We start from the raw sequence: 17,919 nt of genomic DNA on the forward strand, positions 1-17,919 counted from the left end.
CCTAAAAGAGCAAGATACTGAAACAGGCAACCCAGCTTAAGCTGTGGATACAGCAATGGGTATTGTCCTTCCCAGAGGGTCAAGGAGAGCTGAACTCTAAGATGTGCAGGCTCTTCAAGCCCAATGTCAAGTATATGGTTAAATCTGATGCTTTGAAATCTGTATTCTGCCTTGCAGGGATTTTACTGGTTGGTCTGTTCACAAAGGAAGTGTGGCAGAGGGTCTGGACCTTCGGTGGTTACACCAACAAATGCTGGAGCATGTAAGACTGTATGAGTTAGCAGGACAAAGCACTTTTCACACATCAGAAAAGCTGTAAATCCAATAAATATCCAAGTGCTCCAATCAATACCTTTACCTCAGCTGTGAGGGCAGCACTCAGATAACAGGCACTGCAAGAGATCATCCTTTTTTGTTTAGAGTTAGGGGAGAAAAAGATGTATTGTGGCAAAGCCACAGCCAGACCTGTAAAAGTAGGTTATTGTCCTGTGCTTTTAGAGCCGACTGTGGTGAGAAAGGAATTCCCATCAACATCCTTAATCTTCCTGCCAGTGGGCTGACAGACTTCCAGGGGAGGCAGCACAAGATATCAGGTTTCTTTGGCCATTCTCTCTCTTTCTCTCCCTGCCCTACTCCCCACTTTTTGAATGATTAATTGCTTTATTTTTCTCACTGTTTTCCTGCACTTTATTTCTGACAAATGTTTTGCTTTTTCTGGTTGTTTGTGTACCTCTGTGCCGAGGTGTTTCAGCCACAGCCTCCCCTGCTGCAAGAGGTGCAGGCAGCCTCAGAGAGTTTGCAGTTACCCTAATGAATAATTAAGGACATACGTGTCTTGCTTGCAAAACAGGCCAGAACTGCAAAGCCAGAGATAAGACTCATGTGTAACCTTTTTTTCTCTGCTTCTGTAATGTCCAAAGCTATCTAGTATGTGCCCAGCTTTTCCCTGGTGCTGGGTAGAGGAAATACAGGATGGGAAGGTGTATTTGCAGAGCTTGGTGTACTAGTTCGAAAACAAACTAGTGGGAGGCACCAAGTCAGAATAACAATTTAATAGGGATATAAAGGGAAAAAAAATAAAGGCAGAAAATACGGGGTTAAACTGACAGAGTCAGGATACAACCTGACACCCTATTAGCCAGGGTGGTGGTGACAGTCCACTAAAATGGTGGCTGCAGTCCTCCTGAAGTGATAGATGTAGTTCTGTCGAAGCAGTGATCCTGTAGAAAGGGCCTGATATTCCTCAGAAGGTCCAGTGGTGGCTATGCAGCTCCTGTCCTCTGGGAATCCAGTGGAAAGATTGTCTCTGATGTTCAGAATCTCAGATTATATCCATGATGGAATGCTTGGTTTCCCCCCTCTGGGTGGAGCATCTCACAATGAGATGATGAGTCATGAGGCCAGGCATTGATTAGGCTCATTAACAGAAGATGGTCCAGAGGGAGTTATCTCTGAGTCATGTGGCATGGCATTGATGGGCCATTAACAGAAAGATAGTCTGGGGGGTGGAGGCAAGGAAAATACTGCCTCACCTGATTTCAACAGCTCATGAGGATGGTAATAGAATACACTGCAACCCAGGACACTTGGTAAGGGTGAAAAAAACAGAGATTTCTCGTTAAACAGAAGGAAAAGAAAGCTGTTATGAGTGTTAGCCAAGCTGGATGTAGTAAAATAAAAGACCATCCTGATTTTTATCAAGGCTCAATATCTCCACAGAGTTTCTGACAAGTTTGTTGTTTCCCAGGGTTATCAATATCATGTCAGGTAGAGCAGAAAGATCACTCATCCACCAAGGTGACTCATGACATTGAAGTCAGGGGAAACATCTGTTGACTGCTAAGGGGGTGAAGCATGGCCTGGATGACTCAAGAGTTCCCAAGGACAGAGCCAACACCATGCTGTGCTCACCCTGCCTGTGTGTAAGGAACAAGGGGTGCAAAGGGAAAAGAATAGGGGAAGAGTTTTGTAATTTGGCACATAGGAGTTAGAGATTTAACAATTTTGTACTATAGGTTTTCGTCTCTGTGAGTTGTGAAGTTTGGAAGCATTCTCTAACAGTCTCTCCAAAACAAAGCTGACAGTGCCAGGAACAAGCAGAACTACTCTGGATCTGGAGGAGTTGCATGGCCAGTACTTCAGGCCAGCTTGATCTGTTTGGGGTACCACACCAGAAATTTGACTTCAGTCCACGCCTGGCCCTGACCTGACACATAAGCTGCTTTGCACTTGAGGCTCCTTCTTGACTTACCATGCTCCAGGGAGACTCTGGACACAGGATCCAAGCTGGGTCCTTCTTAGTGGGATGATCTTCCAACACTTAAGCCAAGAGGGCTCCCATCCTCACATACCCTTGCGCCAGCTGCAGGGATTGCGCTGTGTGCCTTCAGCAGCAAGTAGCAGACTGCTGGAGCTGCTGGAGAAGCTGCAGAGAAACAAAAAATGTCTCATGGACACGGTGAGCATGACAGGGTGCAGAGCAGAGCTGGGCTGGGGCTGTGCAGGGTGGGAACTGCACACTCATGTGAGAGGTGTTGAGTCTGAGCGCTCCTACACAAACCCAGCTGTGGGCTGGCTGCTTCTGCAGCCCATAGGAGGAGTAAAGATGTAATGGTTCCATGGGAAGGTGTACATCTACATCTGGACTAGTGCTGTGTTTTTTAATGAAGTAGGTATTTTCAGCAGTGGGTGTGAGTTTCTCCCTCTTGAATATGACAATGTTTGCCAAGCCTTTGTGGAACAAACACTCCTATTAAGAATTGAAAAGTAGCTTGTGCCTTCACTCATATGGAGGCACAAACAGAGAGCTGTTTTTGCTAGTATTTCTTTACAGCAAACCCTTAAGTCCTAAAATTACGGTCATGGTGTGGGCCATGGAGTTCTGCAACCATTAATGACTGGACATGACTTTGTGCTTTGTTGTAGGGAAAAATATTTGTTCACTATTATCTTGCTCTGCTTCTTAGGGTTATGCAGTGATTTGTAATGACTCATTTTAGGAATGCTGGTCTTTGATCTGGTACTATTGGATTGTAATTGGCCATGTTGACACAAAGCAATGTGGGGTTTAATGCAGCCTCTTTCACTCACTGTTGTGGTCAATTATTTCATGATAATGGCAACTCTGCCAGGTATTTTTACTTCACTGAGCAATTATGTTGTTATGGAAACTGGTATTCTATAAATTACCTGAAGAGAGACCTGATTCACTTTTCGGGAACAAGGAATTTTAAAGTAAAAAGTACAGGATAACAGGGTTTTTTATTAGCTGTATATTTATTTGTGTAATTACTAATCCTTAGGGCTGTTAACTCCTTGATGCAAATACCAGCACCTTCATGTCCATACAGGATCTGCTCCCTTGTCACATCGTTAGGAGCCAGACAATCCTGCCCAGGGGGAGACATCCTGGGTATATGCAGCAGAGAAGCTTTCAGAAGGAGTTTTTGCGGCATCCATTACCTATGAGAGTAATCCCCTTTCATGCCCTGAGCTGTTTCCACAGCACTTTCTAGGACCATGAACTACGATAAACATGTGGGTGGAAAACCACTGAACAGAAGTAATTAAGTTGCTCCTAGTGAGCTAAAGCTCATTCTACATGGATGAGGGACCCTGCATCAGCTTGAGGTAGTGAGGAAAGGGCAGTCAATAACTAACGCATGTAAGCACAAGTTAACTATTGGGAGACAGCAAATGTTAGTTCAGACAGCAGATGTTAATTACAAAACCTAAGAAGCCAAATTCACCCTAATCTTGTCAAGGTAGAAGGGACAAGGATTATCTCAGAGACTGCTGAATCATTCCTCAAAGGACTACACATGCCCAGGGAGAAAGGTGAAAAGGGCACTGTGAGGAAGACTTCTGGTCTTCATCAGAAAGACCCCTGAGGAAGAAGAGGAGCCTTCCTCAGCGCAACCACCAGGACACACAGCGCATGCGTAACCCGTATGCTAATGATATTAATAACGTCCGAGAAATAATTTGTATAACTACACCTGTCCCAAGGAATGTGATGAATATTCATAATTTAACCCTTAATCCTGTGTTGTAGAGAGCACCGGTGTGTGTGTTTGGAGGAGCGATCCCCACACACCCGGCGCGCTGAAAAAGCAAATACCCACTTTTCTGACTCTGTTTCTGAAGTGTCTCCTGGCCCGGTTTCAGCGCGATTCAGGAGTCAGTGCTATTCCACAGCATCTTTCTCCTTTTTCATGCTTTCAAACTGTGATTTCTTCTATTTCTTTTTAACAGTTGAGTTACTAAAAAAGAACATTGTCACCGTTTACATGTTCAGCTCACAGGACAGGGAGCACACTGTCTCCCTGGGCCCCTGGAGTGCTCTACACTGTCAGGAGCAATAACCTCTCCTCCTCTTGGCTCTGGAGGCACCTGGAAACCTGTCTTTGCTGTGTCAGCCTGGCCATGGGGAGACCTGCAAGTACTACGGAATGAGTTTCCAGATGATGTTTCCCTGAGTAGTGGGTTCAATTTGGGAGGCAGTAATTAACCTTGCTATAAAAATAGCCAAGTCTTAATCTCTCCAGGAAAATGAAAATCCTGTGTCTTCTCATTCTAGGTGCTGGTTCCTAAATCCCCTTCAGTTTGTCAGCACCCTTTCGTTTCACAGAATGTCGAGTTTCCAGACTGGTGTATAATCTCCCTGGGGTCTGCTGCCCACATAGCAGGTATTCAAATGCAAAATAGCAGACTTTGTAAGGGTGCAGGACAGCTTCAGCTGGCAGGAAAAGATTTGGGTTTCTTACAAATGTGGTTACATATTACTGTATGAGAACAATTCACAATGAAATGAAACTTGCTATGAGTGATTTCCATTTTAAGCTCATATTATGTATAGGGGTTTTCAAGAGAAAAAGAATTGCCAAGTAATAGCTAAGACATACTGTTGAATTATGGGTATTGCTTTCTGTTGTTTAATTACCTGCAGACTGCACTCTCCTGCTGGAAAGGCAACAACAGAACAGTTTTCATCTGGCAAAAGTATTTCCATAGGATTAAAAAGTAAATTATTTTCTACCATTTATACTGCTCAGAAAATCAATGTATCTTTTTTCCCTCATTTTGGGACTTGAATCACAAACAAAAGCAGGACATTGAAAGCTTTTTTATTTTCTTGTTTTACTGCAAGCATAAGAAGTCCTCTGAACAGCACTGTACAAAGATCCCTGGATGTTGCACATGCCATCTGCTTTTGGAGAGGAAGCAAAACCCAACCTTTCCCAAAACTACACACCACCCCTCCTTGTACTGTCTGCTTTCCAAGGAGTCCAAAGCTCTTCACAGAAACTATAATGAGGCAACCCTTGGGGTGACATTGTCCTCTAATCCCTGCTCCCCTTTCACAGAGGGATGAGGAGAAGCCGAGGCAGTAACTTGCCAACAGTCCCCAATGCCAAAGCATGCAAATCTCATGAGGAAGTTGTGACCTACAGTCTTAACCCTTAGATCACAGTTTCTCTTCAAGGGTCAAGTCACAAAAGGAAAACAAAAGAGTTCCTGTCAATATCTCTTTACAACAACTACACTGCTTTGGTTTTTGAGTCAGACTCCTGAGGATCAAGGAAGGAGCTGCTGTAACACAGCTGAAGTCACAGATGTATAATAGTGATGGTACAAAAGAGCCAAAGAGAACAATCGCAAGAGAGAAGGTTGAAGCTCCAGAGGGCTTGAGATCAAAACATAAGGCACATGGAAAACATGAAAGAGATTGGTCTTAGATACTGGAAAGGACCAATGGAGGGAATGAATCCATATTACAGTAATTTTACTGGTCAGATTTTAAATTTTCAGATAAGTTATGCTTGTAATTTTAAAAAGTATTTCTTTATTCCTGCTTGGAGGACCTAGTTGACATCAGTTATAAATGTGTTAGGACAGAAAAATCAAAGTGTTTAACTGCTGCAAGGCACTCTCATCATATCACAATGCCTTTCAAAGCAGTAATTCAATGATTGATCAGAGGAGATCTAATTAACTGACTACATTATATGAAAAAAACAACCATGGAGAAAGCTGTGATACTCTGGGTATCACATTCATCAGAATCTTTGCTCTGCTGCATGGATGTGGGTGTTACAAGGAAAAGCCAAACCTTCATTCAATAGATCACCTAAAAATAAACCTTAAGATTAAAAGTTTCCTTTCTCTTTATATCCTGCCTTTCCCATACTATTGCTTTGCATACTTCTAGACATTTTAGGAAATGCATAGACCATATTTGTCAATAGAATATTCAGCATTAAGCTGACGGCTTAAATCTAATATTCACCCACACATGATTGATATGGGGGTGAAATTTAGATATGAACATTACCTTAATAAAGTGCCTTCTATTCTTGTTTCCCATTTTTGCATTTTGCTGTACAGCATTCCATGCCTGCAGGGACTGGGTGAGCTCAGTTGCATTGAGAATGACATTTATGAACATTTAGTGCAGCCTTGGTGTGAGTTCACAGCCAACTTCTCCCATGGGGTGAGTGAAGGCAGCGATGTGACAAAAAGGGAGCCAAATACGGTTCACTGGGATCAATGAATATGTTTGACATGCTGTTGTAGTGTCCTGGGTTGCAGTGTATTCTATTACCATCCTCATGAGCTGTTGAAATCAGGTGGGGCAGTGTTTCCTTGCCTCCTCCCCCCAGACTATCTTTCTGTTAATGGCCCATCATTGTCCTGCTGCATGACTGAGAGATAACTCCCTCTGGACCATCTTCTGTTAATGAGCCTAATCAACACTTGGCCTCATGACTCATCATCCCATTGTGAGATGCTCCACCCAGAGGGAGGAACCAAGCATTCCATCATGGATATAATCTGAGACTCTGAACACCAGAGGTAAGCCTTTCCACTGGATTTCCAGAGGACAGGAGCTATACAGCCACCACTGGACCCTCTGAGGAATATCAGGCCCTTCTTCTACAGGCTCACTGCTTCAGAGGATTGCAGCCACCATTCTACCAGACTGCTACCACCACCCTGCCTAACAGGGACTCAGGTTATATCTTGACTGTCAGTTTGAACCAGTGTTTTCTTTTAGTTTTTTTCCCTTTTCTTTAATTTCCATTAAATTGTTATTCTGACTTGGTGCCTCCCACTGGTTTGTTTTCAAACTAGTACACGTAGAAAGAATATAAAGATGGGATGTTTGTTTTGCTTATTCAATGGCTTTTAATTCTGGATGTAGAGACTGATAAAACTCCATAGCAATCCAGGCTCTGGGTTTGGCTGAATGCCCTTTGATTTGTGATTCTTCTCTCTCTTAGAAAACAGGTTATTTCATAAAGCTTCCACACCTTTGCCTGCTTAGAATGACACGAAATCAGCCTTGTTGAGCAGGAAGGGAAAAGTCATCAAAAATCATATTTTGTACCTGATTTCAATGCTGTGGGTTAGCTTGCCACTTGCTGTTTCTTTCAGCAACACTTTGCTATTAAAAGTATATCTTAGCTTAAATAAACATGTTTTTGCCTATTTTAGTCATGGTCTTTTAGGTCAGTGTCAAATGTAGCCTTATGTAAAGAATTTAATTAATTTTTATTTTCCCTCACTGTTTTCATATAAAGGCATCATATAGACCGATGAATATTGCTTCCCGAAATTTACATTTAAATGAAGAAATTTCAGTGAAGGCCAAAAACTAGGGAAGCAACTACCTTCCAAACATTCCATTATTGAATATCCTCATGAAAGAGCCTGTATGGCTTCCCATTCCACAGTCTGGCTCATAATCCTTACTACTCCCTGATTCAGTTTTGTGCTATTCTGTATAAAATACATGCTGAGTCAGTTTTACTCCAGTTATTTAACTCCAAAGGAGTAACCTATCTACAACTAGCTGAAATATTTATGGATCTGCCCTTCAAGTGTTTTTGTTTGTTGAGTGTTTCAGAACTTACTCAGTGGGAAAGAGGAGATGCTTGCGCATAACATGGTATGTCTGCAGAGCTCAGGAAATATTGTCTCAATTTTCGGAGCACACCAACATCCCTGTTGAGTGCAGAAGCCTCCTGGGAACTTGCTGTGGGCATGAAAGGTAAGAGTTTACTGTGATTTTTAGTGTGTCTGCACATGTGTCACCCTTGGTTGCTTCCCTTTCTCTCCTGATGACTTACCAGCTCAATAAGGTGTAGCATAAATAACCTGAAGTGCTATAGCCACCAGGTATTGGAAAATCATTCAGCAGCACAGCCTAAGAGCTATCCCCAGCTGATGGGGAAAAGGCCTGTGGGTGAGGGAGGTGATTTATGGGAATCATCTCTCAACTGCTATAGAATTAGCACCTAGAGTTGGAAAAAGAATCTGGAATAAAGGAATCTACCTCACTCTGCACTTCAAATGTTTTGTTTTAAAAGCTGGAGTTGTATTCATAGAAATTAAAATGGGGTTCCCCTGTGCCAGCCTTTTGTGTCTAGTATTCTAACATGCTTCTGTTGAACTTTGTCTGGCTTTCTGCTACCATTAATTGTATCTATTAGTTGTTAGTCTGTTGAACCCTTTGTTTATCTCAGTTCTTTGAAGAATAAGAGCAGTTTGAGTAGTTGGAGAATGCTGCCTAGGCCAGGGATTGTGTTTATAAAACAGAAACATATTCCTCTTTACTTACAGTCATTATGAATGGAAAATGCATCTATTGTTTGTGTTGTTTTGAAATTATGTATTGCTCTTTCAGACACCTGAGGACCGATTATCACCTCCTGAATTTTTGTGTTTGTCTGTGAGAGAAAATGTCCTTTATTGTCCTATCTCAGAAACACCATCTCATTAATTGGGAACCCATTTAGAATTCTTTTAATTTGGCAGATCATTAGAATATATATGGCACTTCCAGGGAAAATTAAACCATGTGGAAGCAATAAAAGACTGGCAGTTACGTCTGATCAACAGTAATAGTCCAACATCTTTGGAGAAAATAATGTATTTTAATTCAGAAGCCTATCAACATTTAACAAAGCTGAATTTTGTATTTTTAGCCCATTACAAAAATACCAGTATTTGGAAATTGGTTTTGTATTGCTTTGTGTGCGTTCTGTTGTTGTTGTTTTGGTTTTTGGTTTTTTGTTTGTTTGTTTGTTTTGTGGTTTTTTGGTGAGGATAAAGGGGGAAGGGTGAAAAGACAGACAGCTGCAAGGACTTGCAGCACATTCTGATTCTTTATTTTGTTTGACCTGATTTAACAAGCTTCCTCTGTTGAAATATCATCGTCTATGTCGGGAATTATGTCAGGAAGCACAATATGTGCAGTGTGGGTGAGTGAGCTTGCAAAAATTGTCTATGAAGATCAATTATAGGAATTTTTGAATTACACATTAGATAAGAAGCAGATGACTTCTTCTCACTTGCAACTGCGCTGTTAACTATTTTTGTCTAAATTAAAGTACAGCCATAGAGGCAGTGAAAATCTGTCACTGAGCATCACAAGCTGCCCAGGCTTATTGATAATTTTCTTCTTTATGACTGAGGTTCTGCAGAGCCATGGTTTTGGCACGGAGCACTGTGCAGATGAAGCCAGAGAGCAGCAATCCACTAACATTAACCTATGATTTATATGCAGCTTGGGCAGAAATGGCCCTTTACAAATGAGTTGGTAGAAATGAAAAGAAAAATGCTCTTAGCTGTGGCCATTTTCTGATGTGTTGGTACTGCTGAATGATGCAGTGGGGGCTGTGTATTCTTGTCATAGCACAGCTGGGCAGACAGTGACAGGGGGAGACAGCCTTGTTCCTGCACCTTCATTGTTTATAAATACCTTGTATCAGCCTGTTTATTGGATATTTCTGAATGTGGAATAGCATTTTTGCCCCAAGAGGCTACATATAAGGAGGGAAGACTTTTGCAGACTCTAGGCTGCTGTTGAACATGACTGCCAGCACTGCCTGGCTGTGCCTCTGGCTCAGATTGTAACTGAATTCCAGAAAACCAGTAGGATTTAAAGAACCCTTTTCAAGAGAGAAGTAGCAGTTCTTATTCACGGGAACTAGATGATACATCATCTTTTGAACCTGGGATATTGAAAGGCATCAGAATGAAAGTCACAGGAACATAGAGAGGACAAAGGTGCAACTAACTATGCAGCCTGTGTACAAATCTCTTTTATTCCAGCATCTTTTAGCATCCAGTATTCTAAATAATCTTTATTGTGTAGTATCTGTTCATGGTGGAATAGGCTGATGCAGAACCCAGCCTCCTCCATTGCTTTAAACATTGTCTTCTGGAGGATTTTAAGTGGTAGCTGGTGTTCTGCTTTAGAAAGGTTGTTAACAAATAATTACTTGAGATAGGTTTTTGGTTTTAGTTATTGTTGGTTTTTGTCATTTTGAGGTTGGCTATTAGGCTTTTTTGGATAACTCTTTGATATGAAAAGCTGACTACTTTCTGCTTCAAGCTTAAAAGGTTTAAGATGTAATGTGTGGGGTGCGCCAACAAGTCTGCACCTCTCCCCTCATTTCCAAGGATCTAATTGCTATTAATTGTTCTCATCCACTGGCACAATTAATTAATGCTGCATCTGATCCATTTCAAATTTCAGAGAAGCAATACACAAGATCCATTGCTCTGAGGAAAACTGGAGAGCTAAGTGGTGGGAAGAGCAGAAAGTAGAAAATATTCTACCTTAGTACTTAGGTAATTAATTCAATTATAGAGGAATTTGAAATAGTAGCATAAACCCACCTTTTATTTAAAAGTTATTTTTAAACAAAAGTTGACCTGCAATACTTTGAAAACATAGGGGGAGAAAAAAGGTAGCCTAGAGCTATTTTTTATTCAGGTAACGTTTATTCCACAGAAACTCTTTAACATGGAGTTTTCATTCCTCTTTCAAGACTTGTATTTTTGCATCCAGCCTTTGGCTAAAAATGGTTAAATGCAATTCCTTGGCAGACCATGAACATTGCACCATTGCAACAACTTCCCACCTTCCCAACTTTTTTTGAGGAAGAATATACTGGGTTTGGAGCCTTTCCTTTCCAGGTAGTAAAGGAAATTTATAAGTGTGAGAAAACAATGTGAGCCAGGCCAATCACCATGAGAAATGGTGGCGAGCACTCCAAAAAGAGCAATCTGACCATGCAGTGACCTCCAAAGCAGCCAGAAATTGTCATTCACTTCCTTTATGAACCTTAAATTACTTCAGTGTTTGTCAGTGTTTTTAATCACTTATTCATCACAATTCTTAACATGGAAAAGCTGTTCAAAAATGAGAATCCCACAATAGTCACTGTAAAATATTTCTTGGCCTCCAAGCAAACGTTATAGAACTAATTCTAGAAGAATTAAATAAAGTAACATGTAGGCTGTCATTGCTGAGTTCTTCAGGACAGGAATGAACACACCCACTCAGAGCAAGAACATCTAAAATCCGTTAAGTACAAAAATCGTGATTCCAGATTGAAAAATAGGCAGGCAATCAAATCTAAATTTCTTTTAGTCTTACCTGGAAGAGTCCTTCGACATTAAAACTGTCATTGCCTCATCTGATGCTTTTATTTATACTCTGCACAAAGTGCTACTATTGTTCTTTTTTACCCTATTCACACTGCCCACTATGCTATAGAGCTGCAGAGCACAGATTATTGGATACTGGCATTTTTGGAATAAATCTTCAAAGGAAAAAGACAGACTTTCTTTCAAGTTCAATTACACAAAGAATCCAAGTCTACCTCTGTATCTTAAATCATCAGAGTTAATAAGGAGTGGGTTTGTTTGTCTTTTAAATGCTGACATAATTTTAACAGACATACTTCGTTTAATGTATTTTCATACTAAATTTTGATACTTCAGTCTGGGGGGATTTGTTTTTCTAATAAAATATCTGGGCACTGATGCCCAATCCCAAAAAAAAGCAAATTATTGCTGTAGTTAAGGAAAGGGTGTATTTTCTGTGGATTTGTTGATTTAAGGCAGAGTCCTGCTGTGAACATCTAGAATTCATTCACCCTAGGACCAACATATGATTGAATTATAATAATAAGTTTTAATTGTGCTCTCAAAGGAATTCTGTATCTTCACCATAAAGGTGTCTCTGTTCTTTTTTTCTTTTGGAATCTAAGTAAAATATAATTGGATATGGCCATTTTTTACATGATTATTCTATCTAAATTCCAAAGTAATTGAGTGTTATGTTAGATGCAGTTTCCATCTGATAAGTGGCACCTGTCCTGTTCTAGGTTTTATCGTGTAAACCAGAGTTGCTTTCCCTTCCCCATCAATGAAAACATGCAAGTGGTTCTTTAGGACATTTAAAACAAAACATTTTTTATAATGGCTCAGCTACTTTCAGTTTTGCTTTAATTCAGCTCCTGTCACCTGTTGCTCTGCAACATGTAATTCCCATTAAGTCATGAAAAATTTAGTTTTCAGCTGCTCCAGGAGATGTTAATATGAACACATCAATATTCAGTGTCTTGACAGATCGTGAGGTTTAATAAATTGCTTTCTATAAAATAATTTTTGTGGAATCAGGGGTGTTCCTGTGATAGCACAAAGGAAGCCTGAAGCTGAGGTATATGAAACATCATTTGCTTTTCACTGCATCTACAAGTTAATAAATTATTTCTCTGGAAAGTAATGAGGGATTTGTTTTAGGCAAATATAAAAAAAAATGAAGAAGACAATTAGGATTAAAAAAGGCACTTCACTTTCATGTGGTTAAATGCTCAGTTTGCTCATAAAGAAGGATTCTTAGTGACCCAATTCTCTTCCTATTTCATTTTGGTCACCAGAAATTTATCATGATTATGTTTTGGCTTACCGGGAAATTCAACATTTGAATTCAACAGTTTGTTAGGAGAGTGTGGTCAGAAGTGAGCAGTGTGTGCTGGAATGAGGAATCCTCAGAACTGGGATTTGGTCTGAAGAGCAGCATCACATATGTCTGTTTGCATTTTTATGAATAAATCAAAAGATAGATGACAACTACGTACCTAATAAGAGGGCCATGTGTTTTTAAAAGTATTTTAATGGATTTTACTTCTGTAAATATAAAGAAAATAGAAGCAATGCATAAAAAACCCCCAGTGAACTTGTATAATACAATTATTACCATATTGCTAATACAAACAAAAAAGGCCTTTAATATTTCAACCAAAATAACCTTGAAGAATATTATCTCTCTGCCTACCTTCTAGTGAAAGTCTGTGGAAGAAACACCAAACAGCCTTTCAGGTCTTTTAAAGTTTCATTTCCTTTTTGCTTATCCCAGGAAGATGACAGCATAGTAGTCTTTTTCCAAAAATTCTCAGGAGGAAATGAAAAATACTGCAGAAGGAAAGACAATGTAATTGTTTTCCTGGCAATTATTTGTCTTTGCCTTCATATCTTTGATAAGGAATTGACTTCCCTCTTCCATTAACTCTTCTTCCCAAATATGTATTGTGCAAATATTCCTGTCCCCTGTAGTATGTATGACTATTATGTCAGGTTGGATACTTTGTGATAGTTTGGGGAAAGAAAGTAAAACAAAATGTGTCAGGGATCTAGGGATTATTTAGGTCCCATTAAGCAAAGGTGAGAGCTACAGTGGTTTATGACAGTATCAGCCAAGTTAAATCCTTTATTTTGAAACACAAAGTGGTAACCCAGGTGTGATCAGGGTTAGGGCTGAAGAAAGAACTTGGTTTATTACAAGATCTTTTAAATATTGGTGAGTTAGAGGAAGGGATAGATCTGATAAAGCTAATTTTTTGTTTTCCTATAGAATTATAGATTATAGATTAGCATATAGATTAGCTATGGTAAAGGCCTTGCTGAAGAGCATGATTTATCTCTGGGGCCAACATCCCCTGGAAGCCTTGCCTGCAGACCCATCTGCATGAGCAGCATTACAATTTGGAAAGAACAGAGCTGAAGAGATTTGCAAGGTAGGACAAAAAACACAGGCTTTTGGTCATACTTAGCTCTTAGCACTGTGATAGCACAAGCCCAGTTTATTGCTTTCTAACCATATATAAATTCATTAGCACCTTGGGAGCAGCCACAAGTGTCTCACTGCTCCACAGATGAAGATATTTCTGAGTAATGCTGCTGTAAATACAGAAGTTCACAGCCTGATGGTGGGGGGGGGGGGGACTTGGGAGCTCTCTGCCCATTAAAATATGGTGAAGTTAGTTAGGACGAGGATCTGAACACCAGGTTCTTGGCAAAAAGCCTGTGTACCTGCCTGCTTGGTTGTTTACTTTTACATTTATGTGATATCTTAGACCTCAGCAAGCCTGAAGGATGCTATGGTGACAAGCAATGGAAACATAGTCACCTTGGAGCACAATGCAACAGCAAGAGGGGAGAAAATTTGGGCTGAGGAAATAAAGGGAAACCCCTACTCTTATAATAAAATAATGTCAAACAGATGGTAACCAATTCAATGCATGGTGAGATGTCAAAACATGTTGAGCACCATATTGGGTCCTGCTTAGGGAAAATAACAGAGCTATTTATGCTGTTACACTTTTGGACAACCTATTAAATAGTAGGAATAAGCCTTTACTTTGTATGGTTGCAGGTCTGCTGCTCATTCTACTTAAGTGAGGTTATAACCACGAGCAGCTGTCAAGTTCAAGGAGTGATACATAACCTGGCTGTTACAAAGGACTGGTGCACTATGATTTCTCTTGATAAAAATATCAAAGGTAGGAAGGAATCATCACTTTCACTCTGAAGACTTCACCAATTTAAAGAAAAACAAAATATGTGTTCTTCTGAACAGGTATGTATTTCTTTTTTTACCTGAGACATCAGAAATGCGTACTGAGGTGTTATCACTGAAACTGTAGTTTTTCTCTCTCTTCTTCTCCCCTCATTTGCCACTTCAGTTTTTTTCTTACCATTTGATAACAGTTCTGGTGCAGCTGCATTTTTATGCTACTATTTCATTTTGCTGGTAGACATTCCTATTTACATGAGTCTGTTACAGAGAATCAAATAAGAAAAAAAACCCAGTAAGTGGCCTTGTATCACGTGGCTGCTTCTAGCAAAATATGTATTTAAGGGCCTTCTTAAAGGGAACTAATCTAATTTGAGCCTTCATCTAAATTATGAGAAAAACTGTATCTGTCCCAAAGGCTTTTAAGAGCCAGCTTCTTTGCTTCCAAACACTCAAAAAATATATTTATTTGGAAAAATTAATTTATAAACCTGTAAATCAGTAGACTGATGCTATTGTTGAACCTGTTGGGCAGCTGAGAGAGGCTCATGATCCAGCCAAGCAGCTAATTTGGCTGGTTAAATTTGGGATATTGTGTGGGAGACCCAGAGCCAGTGTTCACATTCTGAAAGGAAAGGGGAGCCTTAATGTACATGAGATAAGACCCTTAATGACCCATTTCCTCTCCCAGTGTGTGGATCAGCTGTTCCACACCATCCTGCAGAGAAGATGGAAGGAGAATCAGTCACACCTTGTGATTTGAACTCAATAAAGAACTGAGCTGTCAGAAGAACTCGGCTCTTCTGCTTCCCTCATTTTCTAAATCCAAACTGATGTACAGATACGGTGGATATCCCAATGGAATTAGAAACACTGTGGATATTTAGCAGTAATTCTGGCAGTTAAAACAGAGGGGGTTAATGACATTTGCTGAGGAGATAGGCTGGAGAAAGGGAAAGGCAGAGGAGCCTGAAGTTCTCTTAGCTGGATGGCAGACAATGAGACTTGTTCAAAATCTAGGGTAGAACACCTTTAGACATGGTAGGGTTCGAATATCAGGGAAGGATGTAGTATTTTACTAAAATGCTACCACACTACCATGACAATTGACCAGCTAATGCACAGGAAGGTCTTTACTGCATTTCTGTTTAAGAGCTGATCTCTCCTGGGCAATGCGGATGTGGACAAGACACGAGCAATGACAGTCCTGAGTGGAGTCCAAAAACCAAACTGGCAGTGCAGGTAGTGGACAATTAGATTTTAAAAACACTTTCTGGCTTTGTAACTTGAAATGAACCCAGCTATGTAAGTTTGAGACAAGAAATACACCACAAATATGTCAGTGTTCCAGGGGTGGACTCAGGGAGGTGGAAGGAAGCACAGATCTCCCAAATGATTTCTATAAATCCATCAATCCACTATGTGATCAGCTAGATGCCAAGCCAGTATTAGCATCATTAAAATGAATGTTGGAGAGCAAAATATCTTATTTTTTGTCACTCAGCAACATGATTATTTTTAAGAACCACATCACCGAGGTTTCTGTTACCAGATTAAATCTTGCTCAGACACTGTGTAAAAAGGGGCTATGTTTTGTGCCCCTGTGATGTCTGCAGGTCACATCAGTGCTCCGTGCCGATGTTCTCCCCGGACATCTCCTCACGAATCCATCGGATCCATCCTTACACAAGATCATCCTGCATCCCACGGAGCCTTCTGATGGATGCATCACGGAGAGAGGGGGTACCGAGCTGGGAGCTTTTCACTAGTGCTTCACTTGAAAGTTAATCACCTGTATCTGAATAAAACGGCCATACAAAAAGGATCATAAAAGTCAGGCAAGTATTTTACAGAAGGAAATTTAAAGCTTCTGAAAACCTTTCAATTTCCCCTCTGGCTGCTCTACCTGCCAGGAGCTGCTGCCAGCTATGACGTCTAGGGTAGGGTTGAGCCAGTTCCACTCAAAACTGCTGAGAATGAGTCATTTTTGCCTTTTAAGATTTGGCAAGGAAAACAAACACGCAAACAAAAAAAAAAGGAGGTGAAATACACGACAAGCGGGAGCAAACCCGTGAGGGCAGAGCAGCACTAGCTGCTTGGTTTGCAGCAGTGTCCGAAGGCCATCCTCTCCTCTCTCCGGATGCGGAGCTGGGGAAGCCCCACAGCCCTGGGATCCCCTCACGGTCCCCTCAGAACCCGAGGCCACTCCCACCCTCACGGGGCCGCTCCCACCCTCACGGGGCCGCCGCCACTCCCGGACAGGGCTTCCGGCCCCGCAGGCCTGCGATTGGTCCGCGCCGCGGTACTGGAAGCGACGCCAGGACTCCCACGCCCACCACGCCGTTCAAACGCAACCGGCGGTAAGAGCGGGGCGCGCGGGGATCTGAGGAGGCCGCAGGAACGGAACCTGGAGTGGGGCGGCTCTGAGGGAGGCTCAGGGCCACGGGAAGGGGGCTTGGGACGGAGCGGCTCTGAGGGGGGCTCGTGTCCTCCCGCTGCAAGCTCCGGAATTTGGGGGGCTCCGCGCCTTCCCAGCGAGGTTGTGGGGTCGCCGTCCCTTGGAGGTGTTTAAAGAAAGACTGGCCGAAGCGCTGAGTGCCGCGGGGAAGTTGACACGGTAGGGTTCGCTCACAGGTTGGACTCGATGGTCTCGGAGGTCTTCTTCAACGTTATTGCTTCTATGCTTCTCCCCAGTTTAACTGCCGGGACGCTCCAGGCGCGTTTAAGCTTATGAATTTTGTCCGCAAGGAAATGCAGATGTTGCTTAAATTACATCCCCCATGTCCCTATTTTTTTACTTAAAGTGAGCTAGTCAAGTGCTTCCTGAATGTCCCTGTTCCCTTTTTCAGGTGATCGTTTATATGAGATAAGCTGTAGAGATGTTGAAGTTTAAATGTGGAGCCCGAAATCCAGTCGAGGCAGGACCAGTGGAGCCTATCACTAGCCGAGTTTCTCGGCTAAATCTGCTCTTTCAGGTGATGAACCTCTGGCCTGGGAGCAGGTGATCTCGGTTTTGTCCTTGTCCATTCTCAGTATCTCAAAATACAGCTTTGCTTGTTTGGATGCTGAAACCATGCCTGTGTCATTCTTTGAAGGAAGCGGTAAAAGAAAGGGATAACTAGGTGAAGTTCAAAGTGTATCTGGTTTGCACAAAGTTCAGTGGATGCTAACTGGTCTTATGTTTTGTGCGTCTGTCAGTGTTTTAGCCTGATGGATTTTTTCATGTAAAGATGCAATATTGCTTTCTGTGCCCTGTACTCTTC

The 17,919-nt window shown here is 41.4% G+C and overlaps 1 protein-coding gene across 9 annotated transcripts in view; it reads left to right on the plus strand.

The window, feature by feature from the left end:
• Nucleotides 1-16,983: 16,983 nt before the first annotated feature.
• The window catches only part of CIT (citron rho-interacting serine/threonine kinase), a 69,643-nt gene continuing 68,707 nt past the window's right edge, over nt 16,984-17,919 (plus strand). For 5 of the 9 annotated variants that reach the window (XM_069030814.1, XM_069030816.1, XM_069030823.1 and 2 more), the window contains exons 1-2: nt 17,077-17,273; nt 17,506-17,631. In XM_069030814.1, coding sequence (XP_068886915.1) covers nt 17,536-17,631 — 96 coding nt within the window. In that variant the 5' untranslated portion in view covers nt 17,077-17,273; nt 17,506-17,535. Of the gene's footprint in view, nt 17,017-17,076; nt 17,274-17,505; nt 17,632-17,919 lie in introns of those variants that run through there. The other 4 variants (XM_069030820.1, XM_069030821.1, XM_069030815.1 and 1 more) reach the window with 3 other exon arrangements.

This window comes from Aphelocoma coerulescens, chromosome 15 (genome assembly GCF_041296385.1).
Source record: "Aphelocoma coerulescens isolate FSJ_1873_10779 chromosome 15, UR_Acoe_1.0, whole genome shotgun sequence".
Taxonomy (NCBI): Eukaryota; Metazoa; Chordata; class Aves; order Passeriformes; family Corvidae; genus Aphelocoma; species Aphelocoma coerulescens.